This window comes from Pleurodeles waltl, chromosome 3_1 (assembly GCF_031143425.1).
Source record: "Pleurodeles waltl isolate 20211129_DDA chromosome 3_1, aPleWal1.hap1.20221129, whole genome shotgun sequence".
NCBI lineage: Eukaryota > Metazoa > Chordata > Amphibia > Caudata > Salamandridae > Pleurodeles > Pleurodeles waltl.
Window position 1 is genome coordinate 1,124,027,805 of NC_090440.1, and position 17,531 is coordinate 1,124,045,335.

General features: G+C 45.1%; 1 protein-coding gene across 1 annotated transcript in view; it reads right to left on the reverse strand.

Moving 5' to 3' along the window:
• Positions 1-17,531, reverse strand: part of LOC138285009 (uncharacterized) — a 597,004-nt gene that overhangs the window by 184,406 nt on the left and 395,067 nt on the right. Inside the window, exon 15 of the mRNA XM_069224423.1 lies at positions 5,212-5,269. Coding sequence (XP_069080524.1) covers positions 5,212-5,269 — 58 coding nt within the window. The remainder of the gene's footprint in view (positions 1-5,211; positions 5,270-17,531) is intronic.

The window sequence follows — 17,531 nt, forward strand, 5'->3', positions numbered from 1 at the left end:
GGAACGCCCTTAGGGGATTCCTAGGGGTTTGGAGGTCGACCGAGTAGGTGGACTCCCCCTCCCACTCCTTAACTTCGTATGTGCCGGTGCAGCAGTCTTGGAGAGCTCTGGTCTCTACTGGCTCCATGACCCATACCCTCTGGCCAGGCTGAAACCCTATCAGAGTGGCCTTCTGGTCATACCAGAGTTTCATGAATTATTGGGTGGCTTCAAGGTTACTTTTTGCCTTTTTACAGAAATGATGCATCTGGCTGTGGAGGGCCAGCATGAAGCTGACCACATTCTGGGGGGATTCCTGGGAACTTCCTCCCACCCCTCTTGACAAGGAGGTTCAGAGGTCCCCTAACAGGGTGGCCATACAGGAGTTCAAAGGGACAGAACTCTACTCCTTTCTGTGGCATCTCCCTGTAGGTGAAGAGAAGGCATGGCAAGGGGACATCCCACTTGTGCCTCAAAGGTATAGGTAGACACATAATCATGTCCTTCAAGGTCTTGTTGAATATTTCTACAAGACAACTAGTTTTGGTGGGTGATAGAGTGAGGTGAACTTGTAGGTTACACCACACTCATCCCACATGCACTTCATTCATGCAGACATGAAGTTAGTGCCCCTGTAAGATACTATCTCCATGGGGAACCCTATACGGATAAATATCCCCATCAGAGGTCTAGCCACCACAGGTGCAGTCACTGACCTCAGTGATACTGCCTCTGGGTAGCAGGTGGCATTCCCACAAAGACCAGGACAAACCTGTTGCCTAAGGCTGTCCTGGGATACAAGGGCCCAATGATGTTGATGCCCACCCTTTCAAAGGGGGTACCAATGGCTGGTAATGGGAGAAGGGGAGTGTTTTGATTTTACGTGTCTTCTGACTGGTCTGGCAGGTGGGACAGGACCTGCATAATGCATCTGAGGTGGTCCTCATTCGGGCCAATAGAAGTGTAAGACAACCCTGACAAAAATACTGTTTTGCCCCAAATGTCTTGCCATTGGTATGTCGTGAGCCAAACACAGTATGAAGGCCATGTGGTATGGAGGGACCACCAGCACACAGGCTGCATCAGTAACAGTCTGAGGCTCGATATATAGGAGATTATTCACCCTGTGGATTAGGGGACCCCCAGAAGCTTCACATGCTGCATGGTCTGAGGCCTGCCGTTTCAAGCCCTCAAGAGAGGGATACTCCTTAATTCCTCCCCGGTAGGCCCACCCTCATCTTGCCAGCCAGCAAGCTGAGGTGGATCACCTAGGGTGGCAATATCCTCCCCGGTTGCCTCAGGGGCCTCCTCCCCAGGGACCTTCTCAATCTCCACCATTGGAACTTCATCAGCTAGCTTCCCACGCCCAGTGATCTCTCCTTGACAGTTATCTGGGCCACTGTTCCAGGCTTCAGATGCCTTGACTCCCTTCTCGGGCAGCCATGGACTGTGTGGTCATACAGATCCACTCAGGCAATCCCAACATTTCCAAGTGAGACCTGAGCTCTACCTTCCTCCAGGTAGTGGGCTCCAGGTCATTGCCTAGCAAACAAACTATAGGTATGGCAGGGCTGACCGCTACTGGCGGTAACTTGAGACCCCCCCCAACCCACTCAAAGGGAACCAAAGCCACCAGTAGATGGCCTTGTGATTGTTGGTGACTATGAATTAGTGGAATATGTTTAGAAGGACCTGCTCCACAAGCACCAACTGGCACCAGACAGTTGTCATGCTGACTCCTGTGTCTCGCGGAGCCTCCACCTGTTGACTATTGATGGTGACCCAGTGCCTATATTTTGAAGTATTTGCAGGCATATGGGCTTTAGGCAACATCTCCTTATTCCTCAGGGAAACTAGGGTCATTTCTGTCTGCTCCCTTTAGCTAACTGGGACTACCTCCTCCCTGGGTGCTACACTAGGCAACCCAGATGTCTACCCATCCGTGGAGGTTGAGTCTGCCCTCTTGGGGCATTTGGAGTCACCCTTGGAGTGGCTATACTTGAGGCACTCAGACTGGGACTGGTAACCACTACTCTCTTAGGAACTATTTTGGGGCCTTTAAAGAACTCCTTATTTGTAAGTTTTTCTCTCTCCTTTTTTATTTGGTTCAAACCATGACCACCTTGTGGGAGTTCCTCTTGGATACTTTCTTGGACACCCTGGTAGTGGCACAGAGGTCCGCCTCCTCAGCAAGCTTCATGGGGTTAGTCAGCTTAAATTCAACTAAGTTATGGCACCAGCTCTGTAAAAGAGATCCTGAGCATGTGCACTCTCACGATTACATTTTACAACTCAACATAATCATTAACTTTGCTGCCCGCACACAACATTTTAGTGACTACTGTAGTAGCCCACTACATCTACCCAGGATTGTTTAGGGAGATCCTGGCTGTCCCTGATTCTATGGTGACACTTCTCAGGGGTTAGCCCAAATTTGGCAATGAGAATGACCTTCATAGTGGTATACTTGGTTCCCAACCTCTAATGTCATAAGTATGTCCGTCCCAACAGTAGGCATGGGTTTCCATAGACCCCCAGCCCCCCCATGTGCATCACCTCCTCAGCCAGTACATTGGCTTTGGGACAATATAAAATATAACACTGTCCTCAAAAGTCTGATGGACATATCAGTTGAAAATGCCTATATTTCTCTTGACTTAAATTGAATTCTACTATCTGTCACTAGCATACTAGAAATTCCTTCCACCAATAATGTCTCAGTCAAGATAATAATCAGAACATTAGCAACAATGCAGTCCACAAGTCTTGTTGGTATCCAATGAGAAAGTTGTAATCTACCATTACTAGAGTGTGTTTACCAGCCTATTTGAATTGTGTGAACGGCACAACAATAGCTGGGGCTAGTTTATCCCACAGGTGGTTTCCAACTTCAACAGGGCATAATGAGGCCTTCCTAGTGGTCTTATTTTTGTCACTATTAGCACAGGTTACACAATCTTTCACGCTGTTCTCAAGAAGGAATTCATACATACCTGGAAAGCAGTACTTCACTCTTGCCTTACTCTTTGTTATGCTTCTGCCGTAGTGACCCTTGTGCTAAGTCTGGAATCCTACTCCACAACTCCTTGGGGGGCACCAAATTGTCACGTCTCATTATTATGTCATCATTAATACTTAACTCATTCCTCACCTCCCAGAAACACATAATGTCCATCTGCAACCAACTGCGCTTAGCTGGCCAATCTAGTAATGTTGTCTCCTTAACACGCATCAAGATCTCATTGATCTTGCTGCACATTTCCCATTCATCTTTTGCAATCCATGGAACATACATGGTATGCACTCCAAGAACATATTCAATCCTAAAGTTTTACCCCTCTAAGCCCTAGACCCATTTAGCAATATGAGAAGTACTACCCTACACAGCTTTCGAAGTGAAAATAAATGTTAGGGGTTTATGGTTTGACCTTAAGGAGAAAGGTAGTCTGCACAGGAAGATTCCAAAGTATAGGATAGCCCACAGTGGAATAATTGCACTCAGAATCCTTTTAGGAGTGAGTCAGGTGTGCATCTCAAAGGTACTTATTCATTGCTTTCAGTTGACAATTTGTAAAGTATGGGCCCTATCCCCTTGGTGCTTGCGTTGGTAATTATTATGGGTCTACGACTGACATCAAATGCTTCAGAAAGGGCCAGATGTAGCAAAGGTTTTTACCCATTCTGTGTCTAGGGGAAAAAGTGTTTGCACATATGGCCCAACGTGAGCTGTCACCGTGGCTTGCTAATTTCATTGAAGGCCTTTGCCAATCTTTCTGAACGGAACCCCCTTTTAAAAAAAAAAAAAAAAAAGAACAAAAAAAAAAAAAAAGGACCCTCAGAGGGAATACTAGGTCAGCAAAATGCATTATATAGTTGGATATGTATTCAGCTAGACCAAGGAAAGACTTGAGTTCCTTTTTGGAAGACGGTGGACTGACACAACTAAATCAATATTCGATTTGACCTCAATTTAGATATGATGTGGTTAAGGTAACAGACCAAACCTGCTCTATATGACACAGTTTAATAGTCATAGCAGCTTTTTAAGTGCAGTAAATACCCTTCTTAAAGTATTGCCATGCTCAGTTTCTGATGACCCATATAAAAGGATGTCAGCCTGGAAGACAGAACATTACTGTGATTTCCTAAAATACGCTGCATAGTCCTTTGTAATACAAGTGCTGCAGATGCCAATCCAAATGCCATCCTGCATTTTGACTGTCCAATAGCCCAGAAATGGAGTAAGGCCATGTTCTTCAAAAACACAAAGCAACATGTAACCTGCAGAAAAAAAGCTAACAAAACCCTGCTAAAGGCAGAGACAAAAAATTTGAAGTGACCATAGGTTTATTGATAAGGCAGAGAACCTCCATGCTCACACTCTGACTGCAGTCTCACTACCTGGTCTCCAAGATTCCAAATGTCATTTCTTTGGGTGGAATGTCCCAAGAAACAGGGTGATGGGGAGATAGCAAGGAAAGGGTAAAAGGGAGTTCTAATACAGCATGTAACAAGACAAGTAATTGACAGACAAAAGGAGTGGGTAAGGTGAGGAGCTAAAAACATCAATATTATTCTAAATTACAATACCTTCCTAAAATGGTTCCATTTTTATCATTATGAGCCAAATTAAAAGAAAACATTAGGCAGTCCCCACTTCTGTACACAATATACAAATGAAAAACTGTTTTAAAGCAATGAATAGCTTAATGGATTTTGTTTAAGACAGACCTAGGTAGGAAATGCCATTTCATTGAGAGACCGTGGGTCCAGGGTGATGACAATCACGTAATTTGCATGCAAGAGGTCTTCCAGTTAATTCTTATGTCCAGGGAAAATTTCATTAGGTCAGGGACCTTTTCTGGTCTCTGGGAAGATCCCATCAGCAGTATAAATGAACAATGTGGAAGATATAGGAAGGTTGTTTCTGCAAGTATGTATGTTAATTTGCAGTTATTTGATGAGCTTGTGACCTAAAACACCAATCAAATAGAAGATCAACTTGAAGTAATACTAAATTAAAGAGAACTAAATGATGTAACAACAATGCTGACATGTCTAAATGTCTGCACGTGTAAATTCCAAAACATTTGTTAATTACAGTATGGCTCAATTCCAGTTACAATCGGTGATATAAACCACATCTTAACACATCACACTGCATATCTTTAATGCTTTGAAAATATGTGAATTTATGGCACCACACACCAACGTTCTGTTAAAACTACTCACATCATCCTTCAGGTTGTAGAACTGCATTAGACATTTCAGTGTAGCAGAAACAATGGCACTGTAAACAAAAATAAATTAAACAAATATTTATTGGTATAATCAGCTACGTTGATTTGAATAAATAATTAAATATCTGGGCACTTTTTAAAGAGTTTTAAAAGCAGGTGCAAAACAATCTGGAAAATGAATTACCCACAAAATCTAACTGCTAAGTAATGGTAGGACCATTTCATCGCAATTTAGTTTAGCGATTCAGTATCTGGAAGGGGGTATTTAGGGAGTCCCTTCCAAATACTGAATTGCAGCGCTATGTATGTATGTTTTTGGTGACCCAATTACGGTTCCAAAACATACATTTTTTACCAACTACTAAAAGTTAGTGGTAACCATTCACAAAAGTGAAGGGGTCCCTCATGGGACCCCCTTCTCCTTACAGAATGTAAAAAAAATACTAATTTAAGAGCAGGCAGTGGTTCCCACAGACCACTGCATACTCTTAATTAAAAAGCGAAACTTTAAAATTCAATTTTTTCTCTTTAAACGCATCCCGTTTTCCTTTAAGGAAAATGGGTTGAATTTTTTTTTTTTTTAAGCTAGCTTTATTAAAAAGCAATCACAGATATAGTGGTCTGCTGACTCCAGCAGGCCACCAACCCTGTAATGGATATTATTCCTAATGGGTTGTGAATAGCGACCAACTATATTAATATTTATGAGGTATGTCTATTTGCAACCCATTTGGAATTGCTATTGGAAACTTGAATGCTTTCTTACTTTAGGAATTACGATTTCCTAATAGGAATTCGGTAAGAATCGCAAATAGGAAATCACAATTCCTAAATTTTGTACATGTGGCCCTAAGTGTGCAAAATACTCCGGTTTATGAGTATAAATACGTTTGGTACTTTTACTTACAGCGCAGTGTAATGTTAGAAGGGGCATTGCCGCGCGCGCATGGATCCATAAGTAAGTGCACACCAACAAACCTGTACGTCATTTGTGGGTGTTCACAAAATGTTTGCAGGCATATTCCTACTCTAAATTCAAATTGAGATTTACACCTGGTAGAAGTGAAACAAAACAAAAGTGATAAATGCAAAAGCACTGGGTGGCACATTACTGCTTGCTCAAATATCTACTTACTACCTTTCTCAAGGGGGCAACTTGAAATTGACAAATAATTCAATACTCCTGGAAAGCTGCAAAACTAGCAGCTTCCCAGGAGTACTAAGTGAACACACTATCAGTTCGATAAAAAGTAGATGATTTATTATTATGTAAACATAGATGTAAGCTTACTGGAGCAGATTTCCAATTCTGTTTTGAGGAGCTTAAAAAGCAGTTTTATGACTATCATATGAGAAATCGAGAACACCACGTACATGCAAAAGGTCCTATATTTAACAGTAGTAGATCGTTACAACTATCAGCTAGGAATTAGATAGCTAGGCCTGTGTGTGGTAAAACTGTTTTCTGAATGTAAATGATGCTCACAGGCTGGGGCTTGTCCTATTTCTCCGTCTAAATGCTTGGCAGAGTGACCTTTCTGAATGGCTTTGGAAATATTCTTATTCCTGGTATTTGTCTCAGAAAAATCCTGGGATTTTTGATAGTGGTTGAACACCAGAGATTTTTTTGTGACAGCGACATCAAAAATCGGTGCACATATACTTAAGTATGTCAATGTTTTTTACACGTTCATCGTCTTTTATAAATATGGTTGTATTCAGGAAGTATATTGGTTTTCTCCACAGCGGTAGTTAAAATTGCCATTAAACCTCTCTACATAATCAAGCATTTCTGCTGAAATGCTAGATGTATCATTTATGTAAAGAATTGTTCAGTTGTGTCTTAACATGCTGGCCCGGGTTAGAGGGCATAAACAGAATATGACCAATGCAGAACAGTGCGGAATAAGGAGAAAGAGGAAAAATCATCTCAAATGCTGTGGGTAGAAAATTTTACCTACCTGCGAAATAGGAACTGGCAAAGCCAATTGGTCTCGCCTATACAAGAGCTATCTGCTTTGTCATTGTGTTTTTACAATGTTGTGCATCAGTGTGGCTGCTGTTCAGCATGGCTAAAAGTTAGTGACATTGGGTGTCGAAGAGTGGAGTGGGGGAGTAGAGTGTCGTAGAGTTGATTTGTTGGAGCAGAGTGTTTTAGAGTTAAGTAGAGTTCAGTGTTTATGTGGCAGAGAGTGTTGTAGAATGTAGTGTCGTGGAGTGGGGTGGAGTGGGTTGGAGTGGCTTGAGGTAGTGGATTGGAGTAGAGTGGAATTGACTGGATTAGGGTAGAGTGGGGTGGATAGAGAGGAGTGGGGCAGATTGGAATGGAATGGGTGAGCTAGATGTGGTGCATTACATTGGATTGAAATGGGGTACAGTGGACTGGATTCGATTGGGGTGGATTAGATTGAACTGGAGTGATAGGCTGGGGTGGCCTGTATAGGGGCAGGGTGGAGTGGACTGGATTGGAGTGGGATGTTTTGTAGTGGGGTGAAATAGAGTAGGGTGGATTGGACTGGAGTGGGTTGGGGTGGATTGGAGTGGGGTGGGCTGGATTAGATTGGAGTGTGGTGGACTGAACTAGGGTGGGGTTGATTAGACTGGGGTAGACTGGATTAGAGTGGGATCGATTGGAAGGGAGCAGGGTGGGCAGGAATGAAATGGGGTGGATTGAAATAAACTGGGGTGGGTTGGATTATGGTGGGGTGGACTGGAAAGGTTTGGAGTAGATTGGGGTGGCTGGGACTGGGGGGATTGTGTTGAGGTGGGTGAAATGGATTGGAGCGGGGTCAATTGCACTGAGTAGAGTAAATTGGAATGAGTGTTGTAGATTAGATGGGTAGAGTGCATTAGATGGGTTGGACTGTATTGAGGTGGACTGGATTGGGGCAGACTGGAGTGGTGGACTTGAGTGGGTGGAATGGATTGGAGTGTGGTGGGTGGGGTGGACTGAATTGGGGTAGAATGGAATGCAGTGGGGTGGATAAGACAGAGTGAGGTGGGTTGGTGTGGGTGGATTTGAGTTTGGGGTGGGGTGGATTTGAGTTTGGAGTGTGGTGGATTGCACTGAGGTGGGGTGGAATGGATTGGAATGGGCTGGAATGGATTGAGTGCAGTGTGGCACATGGCTTCATCCATGTGACGAATGGCAAGAATCCTTGAAATCTGATGAAGTAGAAAAATGATGCGGACCATCTTAGGCTATTGGGTATAACTTTCCTCATGCCTCACAATATCCTTACTAGACAGTATTTGTGTAATGTTGCTGTACTTAGGACTCGCTGCTCGCTTTTGGATGTTTAGATCAAGTTGGAAAAACATTTACTTCTTTGCAACTTGATAAAGAACATTTGGAATGCAGAAAAGTTTTCTCGAAATGAGGTTGTGTTGGAAAATGCACTATTTTTTAAAATTTTGATTAAGTAGTTAAGTACTAGGATTTATTGGATCGGGGTGTTTTTGGTGAGGGAACAGAAATATTTCCTGCACCAATCTATCATTCAATATTGCATGTTTACATGCAAGTGTAGGTAGAATGCCAGTGGTATTTGGAAGTGAATATATATTGCTAAGAATATGAATAGCGGGAATACAGCTTACATTACATTTGCTTCAGAAACAAGTCAGACCATAAACCAGTCGGTATCAGAAGTCGCATATATATGAAAAATAAGATAGTTTTCTTGCTAATAGAGACGGAGGGTTGTAAGCACTCACAAAGTCACTTATATCTTATCATGCTTTCGTTCCAGGAAGGTGAGTTTCATAACACGATCAAAGAGTGTTTTATACAGCGATACCTTTAAGGTATATCCTTTCATTTTAAAGGTTTAAAGTCTTTCATTCATCACAGATTATTAAAATAGCTTTTATTGCCCTTAGGTATCAGCTCTGTACTGCAGATGTCATTACACAGCAGGGTAACGAGGCACAGTGAGACATGCAGTGTGTCTGTTTCCTCTCTTTTCCCATTCAAAATTTCTCATTTCTACTATTATTGTCAACCACATAACTATATTGCGTGCAGTGAGTTTGGGATGCACTGGAGGAAAAAGCGTACATCACTTTCGTTGTACTCCGAGTTCAAAGTTAGGGTTTTTTGACACACTGAGACTGTCAAGGCTATAAATAACTTAACCAAGCAGCAAAATACCCTTTTTTCGTCAGGACCACACAAGACCTCATATGAGCGGATTAGCCAGCCCACACCATGCCTATAATATGCATGCCTATAATATGCAACAGCCAATCGCTGCAGAGCCTCAGCAATAGTGGAATCTGTTTGAGGAAATGCCAGATTCAAACCCGAAAGTGCCTTAGGCAAACGCACCGCTGCAACAAAACAGTGAGTGCCCTTGTATGCCCCGATTACAGGACACCAGTCAGAGAAGGCTGAGGTTTTAACCTTCCTCTATGAAGGACATAACCTCAGACAAGTCACCTGCTGAGGTGTTACAGTCAACAAACTGTTTTTCACCTTTGCTTGAAAAGGCCATAGAAACAGTCCCTGCACAACAGTAAGCAAAGGGTGATACTCTGTGTATTTCCTCAAAATTAGAAGTTGCCGCTCGAGCCTCGATCTCAGCTACTCAACCGTTTAGTTATTGCCCCCACTTCAGCTGACCACACTTCTTAAGGTCATCACTGTCCTCCAGGAAGATGGTTACATGACAACACTTGACCAGTACACTTAGCTCTTCACCAGTACTTGATGTTTGTGTGGAATATTTTATCAGTTCAAAGTCCTTCCTTTTGGCATTAAGGCCCTCGTTATAAGATTGGCGGCAAATGCCGCCTACTGCCATGGCGACGGCCGCCAACATACCATCGTCCTGGCTACCGACCGTCCATGGCATTATGACCGTAGCCGGAATTCCGCCAGAAGGCTGGTGTAAATCCGGCTACGGTCATGGCGGCAGACGGCGGTAAGGTGGCACTGCTGCCAGCAGCAGCGCCATGCCAGCAAAACATCACCTACCGTATCATGTTCCATGATACAGCCTGGCTGTGTTTTGCTGACGCGTCCGGTCTCCTGGCAGAGGCCCCCCTGCAAGCAGGTAAGTCAGGTTCTCCGACAGGAGAGGGGGTGGGGGGTGTTGTGTGCATGTGTGGGTGTGTGTGTGACTGTGTTTGAATGCATGGGTGTGTAATGCGTGTGTGCATGAGTGGGTGTGTGTGTGTGTGTGTCCGTGCAAGTTGTGTCGTGTGATTTCATGTGTGCCTGGATGTATGTTTGTGAATGTTGCTGTGAGTGTGTATGAATGTAGGCATGCTTGGGTGAATGTATGTATGCATGTGTGTATGGGTGTGTCTGTATGTGCGTGTATGTGTGTATATGCGGTGGGGTGGGAGGGGGAGGGCAGGGGAGATCTCAGGGGAGGGGAATGGGGGCGGGGGAGATCCCTATCAGTGCCAGGGAAGCAATTCCCTGACACTGATAGTTCCTACTGCCATGGTTTCCGTAACTGGATTCGATTGGGGTGGATTAGATTGGACTGGAGTGATAGGCTGGGGTGGCCTGTATAGGGGCAGGGTGGAGTGGTCTGGATTGGAGTGGGATGTTTTGTAGTGGAGTGAAATGGAATAGGGTGAAATAGAGTAGGGTGGATTGGACTGGAGTTGGGTGGGGTGGATTGGATTGGGGTGGGGTGGGCTGGATTAAATTGGAGTGTGGTGGATTGAACTATGGTGGGGTTGATTGGACTGGGGTAGAGTGGGGTAGAGTGAATTAGAGTGGGATCGATTGGAAGGGAGCAGAGTGGGCAGGAATGAAATGGGGAGGAATGAAATAAACTGGGGTGGGTTGGATTATGGTGGGGTGGACTGGAAAGGTTTGGAGTAGATTGGGGTGGCTGGGACTAGGGAGGGGGGATTGCGTTGAGGTGGGTGAAATGGATTGGAGTGGGGTGAATTGCACTGTGTAGAGTAAATTTGATTGAGTGGAGTGAATTGGATTGGGTGGTGTAGATTAGATGGGTAGAGTGCATTAGATGGGTTGGACTGTATTGAGGTGGACTGGATTTGGGCAGACTGGAGTGGTGGTGGACTTGAGGGGGTGGAATGGATTGGAGTGTGGTGGGTGGGGTGGAATGAATTGGGGTAGAGTGGATTTCAGTGGGGTGGATAGGACAGAGTGAGGTGGGTTGGTTTGGGTGGATTTGAGTTTGGGGTGGGGTGGATTTCAGTTTGGAGTGTGGTGGATTGCACTGAGGTGAGGTGGAATGGATTGGAGTGGATGGAATGGATTGAGTGCAGTGGACTGCATTGAGTGGGTTGGATTAGATTGTGTGGGATAGATTCAATTGGGTGGATTGGAGTGAACTGGAGTAAGATGGACTGGATGGTGGTGGAATGGACTGGATTGGAGTGGTATGTGGTGGATTAGATGTGGGTGGATTTGAGTGGGGTGGAATGGATGGATTGGGAAGGATTGTGGTGGGGTGAAATGGATTAGGGAGGGTGGAGTAGGGTAGATTGGGGTGGGGTGGATAGGAATGAGGTGAATTGGGTAGGGGAGAGGTGGTATGGATTGAGGTGGGGTGGACTGGTGTGGATTGGTTTGTAATGGGTGGACTGGATAGGAGTGAGGTGCATTTTTTTGGAAGTAGGGTGGAGTGGGGTGTATTGCAGTGGGGTGGATTAAGGTGGTTTGAATTGAGTGGATTAAGGTTGACTGGATTGAACTGGAGTGGGGTGGATTAAGGTGGACTGGATTGGAGTGGGATGATTGCAGTTGGGTGGGTGGACTGGATTGGAGTGAATTGAGAGGGAGTGGATTGGACTGCGGTGGGGTGAGGTGAGGTAGATTGAAATGGAGTGGAGTGGGGTGGACTGGTGTGGGCAGTGGTTTTTTGAATGGGTGGTTTTTATGGAGTGGGGTGGAGTGGGATGGATTGAAGTTGGGTGGACTGGATTTCAGTGGGGTGGATTTGACTGGAGTGCACTGGATTGGAGTGGGGTGAATTTGATTGGTATGAGGTGGGTTAGATTGGTGTGGGGTGGATTGAACTGGGGCGTGGTGGATTAAAGTGGACTGGAGTGGGTGGATAAGGTGGATTGGAGTGGATGGATCAGAGTTGGCTGGGTGGACTGGATTGGAGTAGGGTGAATTGGGATGAAGTGGGGTGGAGCGGGGCAGATTGGAGTGGGCAGACTGGAGTGGAGCAGACTGGAGGGGGCAGTCTGGAGTGAAGCAGATTGTTTTGTATAAGAGTGGGGCAGTTTAGAGTGAGGCAGATTGGAGCTGGGCAGATTGTTTTTGATTGGAGTTGGGCAGGTTGTTTTGCACTTGAGTGGGGCAGATTGGAGTGGGGAAGACTGAAGTGGGGTGGATTGGAATGGGGCAGATTGTTTTGGATTGGAGTAGGGCAGATTGGAGAGGGGTAGATTGTTTTGGATTGGAGTGGGGCAGATTGGAGTGGAGTAGACTGTTGTTGATTGGAGTGGGGCAGATTGGAGTTGGTCAGATAGTTTTGGATTGGATTGGGGCAGATTAGATTTCTTTGGATTGGAGTGAGGCCTTTGGAGTGGGGTAGATTGTTTTGAATATGAGTGGGACAGATTTTTTTGGATTAGAATGGGCAGATTGTTTTGGATTGGAGTGGGGGAGATTGTTTTCAACTGGAGTGGGACAGATTGTTTTAGATTGGAGAATCAGCAGATTGTTTTAGCTTGGAGTGGGGCTGACGGTTTTAGATTGGAGGGGGGCACACTGTTTTGGGTTAGAGGGGGGCAGATTGGAGTATGGCAAACTGGAGTGAGGCAGATTGTTCTGGATTGGAATGGGGTGAGGGGTGGATTGGGTTGAGGTGGGTTGAATTTAAGTGGGATGGTTTACATTGGGCTGGATTGGGGTGGTTCAGATTGGTGTGGGGATGACTGGATTAACGTGGAGTGGATTGTGGTTGACTGGAGTGGGGCAAATTTGGATTGAGGTGGATTGGACTGAGGTGAGGTACATTGGATAGGAGTAGGGTTGATTGTAGCAAGGCGGATTGGAGTAGGGCAGATTGTATTTTACTGGAGTGGTGCAGATTGGAGAGGGTTAGATTGTTCTAAATTGGAGCGGGCAGATTGGAGTGTGGCAGAGTGCTCTGGAGTGGGGCAGATTGTTTTGGATTGGAGTGGTGTAGATTGGAGTAGTGCAGATTGATTTGTAAGGAGTGGGGCAGACTGGAGTCGGACAGATTGTTTTGGATTGTAGTGGGACAGATTGGAGCTGATTGTTGCCAGGCAGATAGTTTTTATTGGAGTGAGGATGATTGGAGTCAGGCAGACTGTTTTAGAATGCAATGGGGCAGATTGTTTTGGATTGGAATGGGGCAGATTGTTTTGAATTGTACTGGATGAAATTGTTTTTGATTGGAGAGTGGCAGATTGTTTTGGAGTAGAGTGGGGCAGATTGTTTGGAAGGGAGTGGGGCAGATTGTTCTGGGTAGGAGTGGTACAGATTGTTTTGGATTGGAGTGGGACATACTGTTTCGGAGTGGGATGGGGTTGGCTGCAGTGGATTGGACTGCAGGGGGTGGACTGGATTGAGGTGAGGTAGATCTTATTGGAGTGGTGTAGATTGCATTGTGTTGGATTGGTGTGGGGTGGATTGTGGTTGATCGGAGAGGGGGGTTAATTGAGATGGAGTGGGGTGGATTAGGGTGAGGTAGTTTTGACTGGAGTGGGGTGGATTGTAGTGGGGCAGATTGTAGTGGAGCAGATTGGTTTTGACTGGAGAGGAGTAGACTGAAGTGGAGCAGATTGTTTATGACTGGAGTGGGGCAGATTAGAATGGGGCAGATCATTTTGGATTGAGGTGGGGCAGATTGGAGTGAGGCAGATTGGATTGGGGTGAACAAAGCAGCAATTGCAAGTGATGGTGACCGAGCATATATGGATATAAAATAAGCCTTGGATAAATGCGGGTACCACATTTGAAGTAAAGTACCCAAATTAGTGTGATGAGACTTAGTTTCATAGACTACTAACTCACATTATGTACCACAAAAGGGATCATTACCAGAGAGGGGAAAAGCAAACAAAAATATAATGAACTGATCTATTGCCGGTGTTGCTCAGCTGCAAAAGTATTGGTAATGTGCAAGGTGATCTCCCATTTGTGTGCTTCTTGATCGTGTCTGCTAAGGAGATCAGCAGCGTTACTGAGCACTCCAGGCAAATTCACCACAAGAAAATGTGCATGATTCTGTAATGATCAGTTCTGCATTACCTTTACTGTGCCAGAAATCTGTTGCAAGCGTGTGCCTCTCTGTGTCTGCATATAATACACAGTGGTCATGTTGCCTGTTCAAACTAGGACGACCTTGTAGTGATGGTTGATCACAAAACCTTTGAGTGCACCTTGTATCTCTAGCTTCAACTTTTTGATGTAATGGAGACCGTCCTAAGGGGTTTATTGGCTCTGAATTGTCAAGCCCCTCATAAGCATTGTTCACCCTGTGATGCATGTATTTGTCACTATGGACACCTGTGGCTCAGCGTCTAGGGTTAAGAAAACCAGCAGAGTCTTTTTATCTGTTCCACAACTGCAATCTGTAGTAAACAATGGGTTCTTCCCACTCTCTAGAGGCTTGTGACCATAACTTGGCTAGATATAGCTGCAATGGGCACATATGTAGTGGAACACTGGCAACCATAGCAAAGGCTTAAACCATAGTTTCCATCAGTTTTACTATTATTATCACTGTTAGAGGGCACAGCGTCTGATAAAGGCCAGGCGGTGTCTGGTACCGGAGAAGCTCTTTGGTCATCAATTAATTTAATGTAACAACCCAAAATGCTTTCACATGTTGTAGATTACTGTGAGATGGTTTTACCAGGATCATGAAACCTATTCGGTAGAGAAAGGAAACATTTTTTGGTGTGTTGGTAATACACTGTGAGTCAGTTGTACTCTTTTCCAGCTGATTATCCAGGAAAGGATCTTGGAGAACTACTGCTCCTACGGCTAGACACATAGGGGGTCATTATGACCCCAGCAGTAGGTATAATAGTGGAGGTATTACCGCCAACAGGCTGGCGGTACATACCTCCACTTTTATGACATTGGTGGTTTGCCCAAAGCCAAACCGTCAAGTTAACACACCGACCGCCACAGCGGTAACGACCGCCGGGATGGAGACTACAGTCACTAGGCCGCCCATGGCATTTTGACCCTGGTCGCCGCCATGGTTTCCATGGTTTCTGTACCGCCACGGAAACCATGGCGGTAGGAACTATCAGTGCCAGGGAATTCCTTCCCTGGCACTGATAGGGGTCTCCCCCACCCCCATTCCCCTCCCCAGAGTCCTCCCCTGCCCTCCCCCTCCCACCCCATCGCATATACACACACATACAGACAGACCCACACACACACGTATACACACATTCACCCACGCATGCATACATTCATACACACTCACAGCAACATTCACAAACATACATCCAGGCACACATGCAATCACACGACACAACATGCACGGACACACACACCCACTCATGCACACACGCATTACACACGCATGCATTCAAACACAGTCACACACCCCCCAACACATGCACACAACACCCCCCTCTCCTGTCAGAGAACCTGACTTACCTGCTTGCAGGGGGGCCTCTGGCGGGAGACAGGACACTCCAGCAAAACACAGCCAGGCTGTATCATGGAACATGATATGGTAGGCGATGTTTTGCTGGCGTGGCACTGCTGCTGGCAGCTGTGCCACCTTGCCGCTGTCCGCCGCCATGACCGTAGCCAGATTTCCACCAGCCTTCTGGCGGAAATCCGGCTACGGTCATAATGCCATGGACGGTCGGTAGCCACGGCATGTTGGTGGCCGTCGACCGTGGCGGTAGGCAGCATTTACTGCCAATCTTTTAACGAGGGCCTTAATGCCAAAAGGAAGGACTTTGAACTGATAAAATATTCCACACAAACATCAAGTACTGGTGAAGAGCTAGGTGTATTGGTCGAGTGTTGGCATGTAACCATCTTCCTGGAGGTCTGTGATGACCTTAAGAAGTGTGGTCAGCTTGAAGTGGGGGCAATAACGAAACAGTTGAGTAGCTGAGATCGAGGCTCGAGCGGCAACTTCTAATTTTGAGGAAATACACAGAGTATCACCCTTTGCTTACTGTTGTGCAGTGACTGTTTCTATGGCCTTTTCAAGCAAAGGTGAAAAACAGTTTGTTGACTGTAACACCTCAGCAGGTGACTTGTCTGAGGTTATGTCCTCCATAGAGGAAGGTTAAAACCTCAGCCTTCTCCGACTGGTGTCCTGTAATCGGTGCATACAAGGGCACTCACTGTTTTGTTGCAGCGGTGCGTTTGCCTAGGGCACTTTCGGGTTTGAATCTGGCATTTCCTCAAACAGATTCCCCTATTGCTGAGGCTCTGCAGCGAATGACCATTGCATACCAAGGCGTGGTGTGGGCTGGCTAATCCGCTCATATGAGGTCTTGTGTGGTCCTGACGAAAAAAGGGTATTTTGCTGCTTGGTTAAGTTACTCATAGCCTTGACAGCCTCAGTGTGTCAAAAAATACTAACTTTGAACTCGGAGTACAACGAAAGTGATGTACGCTTTTTCCCCCAGTGCATCCCAAACTCACCGCACGCAATATATTATGTGGTTGACAATAATAGTAGAAATTAGAAATTGGGAATGGGAAAAGAGAGGAAACAGACACACTGCATGTCTCACTGTGCCTCGTCACCCTGCTGTGCAATGACATTTGCAGTACAGAGCTGATTCCTAAGGGCAATAAAAGCTATTTTAATAATCTGTGATGAATGACAGACCTTAAACCTTAAAAATGAAAGGATATACCTCACCTTCCTGGAACGAAAGCATGATAAGATATAAGCGACTTCCTGAGTCCTTACAATCCTCCGTCTCTATTAGCAAGAAAACTATCTTATTTTTCATATATATGCGACTTCTGATACCGACTGGTTTATGGTCTGACTTGTTTCTGGAGCAACTGTAATGTAAGCAGTATTCCCGCTATTCATATTCTTAGCAATATATATTCACTTCTAAATACCAATGGCATTCTAACTACACTTGCATGTAAACATGCAATATTGAATGATAGACTGGTGCAGGAAATATTTCTGTTCCTTCACCAAAAACACCCCGATCCAATAAATCCTAGTACTTAACTACTTAATCCAAATTTTCAAAAATAGTGTATTTTCCAACACAACTTCATTTTGAGAATACTTTTCTGCATTCCAAATGTACTTTATCACGTTGCAAAGAAGTAAATGTTTTTCCAACATGAACTAAACATCCAAAAGCGAGCAGCGAATCCTAAGTACA